This window comes from Octopus bimaculoides, chromosome 18 (genome assembly GCF_001194135.2).
Source record: "Octopus bimaculoides isolate UCB-OBI-ISO-001 chromosome 18, ASM119413v2, whole genome shotgun sequence".
Classification (NCBI taxonomy): Eukaryota; Metazoa; Mollusca; class Cephalopoda; order Octopoda; family Octopodidae; genus Octopus; species Octopus bimaculoides.
The window spans coordinates 948,626-950,166 of NC_068998.1; the positions used below are offsets into that span (position 1 = coordinate 948,626).

Here is a 1,541-nt window from a genome sequence, read left to right on the forward strand (position 1 = left end):
GTGTGTGTGTGTGAGAGAGAGAGAGTGTGTGTGTGTGTGTGTGTGTGTGAGAGAGAGAGAGAGAATGCGATTTAGTTCTTACCTTGCTGACTTGTTATGTATCTACTACAGACGCTACAGTGCGGAGGATTTTCTTGATTTAAAGAACAGGTGTGAGTCTGGACAAACGGTGGGGTTCGATTAGAATAGTTTTGCATGATTGCAACTGGCTGCTCATAACTACAACAACTGTTTGTAGCCAAGGCAGAACAAGAGCCTCTACTGATGTTTGGTTTGAAACCGCCTGGTTTCAAGCCAAGTCCCAGACCGAGATCACCGGACACCAAATCTTCCTGTAAATGTTCTCGGCTTTCTTCGGAGTTGGTCATGACCCCGGATAGCGAGATTACGTCTGCAGAGATAATAAATGCTATAGGTATATATCAATCCGTGTTTATCAGAAGAGAGAGGACTGTCTCCGTCATGAAGCCCCCTCCAAAAGGTTTGGCAAAACGAGAGCATGTGTAGTCATACAGTAGTCGCTCTCTGTCCTTTTGTGTGTTGAGGTTGACTGAGTGGTTAACGACAGTGAGTGGAGGCGAATTTAGGTGTGTCACTAATGGTTTGTACACAGATCTGTCGTTGTTTTGTGATCGCTGTATATTTTTGAAACACCTATAGACAGGTAGTATTGCCCCCCTCACTCTCTTTCTTTCTTTCTCTCTCTCTCTCTCTTTCTCTCCCCATTCTTCGTCACTTTAGTGGCTGGTGATAGCTGTGGGAATTGCATGCATATCTGCTCACACACTCACACCAATGTGCATGCATACATACATACATACATACGTATAAAATGTGGGCGTGTGTGTATGTGTTTGTATTTGTGTATGTGTGTGTGATTGTGTGTGTGTGTGATTGTGTGTGTGTGTGTGTGTGTGTGTGTGTGTAGCTATTTGACATACGTATTCCATTTGCCAGTAATGTAGCCACAGACACGATTAAAACTAATTTCACTGTTGGGCTTTGGGTTACTTTAGCGTCGTTGAATCACACACGCGCGCGCAAACACAAAGGTGTGTATATCCACTTGTTTATTGGGAAAAGTTTTTAATTATCTTTACCGCATTATTACGTCTGTAGAAAATTAGTTTCTTGGCTTTTTTTTGTATGTGGTCACTACTGCTACTACTACTACTACTACTACTACTACTACTACTACTACTACTACTACTGCCACTGCTACTGTTGCTGTTGTAGTGACCTTGTCGTCAGTAGTGAGAAGACATTCCTATCATTCATTGTCACAGAATACAATAGTCAAAACGAGGTGAAGTTTGCAACAACCAGTTTTCGATGTCTTATTTATAAGTCGAAGACATCAGAACAACGCTGAGGGTTTCAATATAGATAAATGACTAAATAAATCCGTTGAGGGAAGGTATGAGATTCGTTTGAATAAATACAAAAGTATTTAAATATATATTGTTATATTTTGGGACGGACATTTTTTAAATATTTTTACCAAAGACACGCACTATATGTTCGTTCGTTCGTTCGTTCTT

The 1,541-nt window shown here is 40.8% G+C and overlaps 1 protein-coding gene across 1 annotated transcript in view; it reads right to left on the bottom strand.

Moving 5' to 3' along the window:
- LOC106874275 (coiled-coil domain-containing protein 125) overlaps positions 1–1,077 on the bottom strand; it is an 18,750-nt gene extending 17,673 nt beyond the window's left edge. Inside the window, exon 1 of the mRNA XM_014921945.2 lies at positions 83–1,077. Within this exon, the coding sequence (XP_014777431.1) occupies positions 83–368 (286 nt within the window). The 5' untranslated portion in view covers positions 369–1,077. The remainder of the gene's footprint in view (positions 1–82) is intronic.
- Positions 1,078–1,541: the final 464 nt, after the last annotated feature.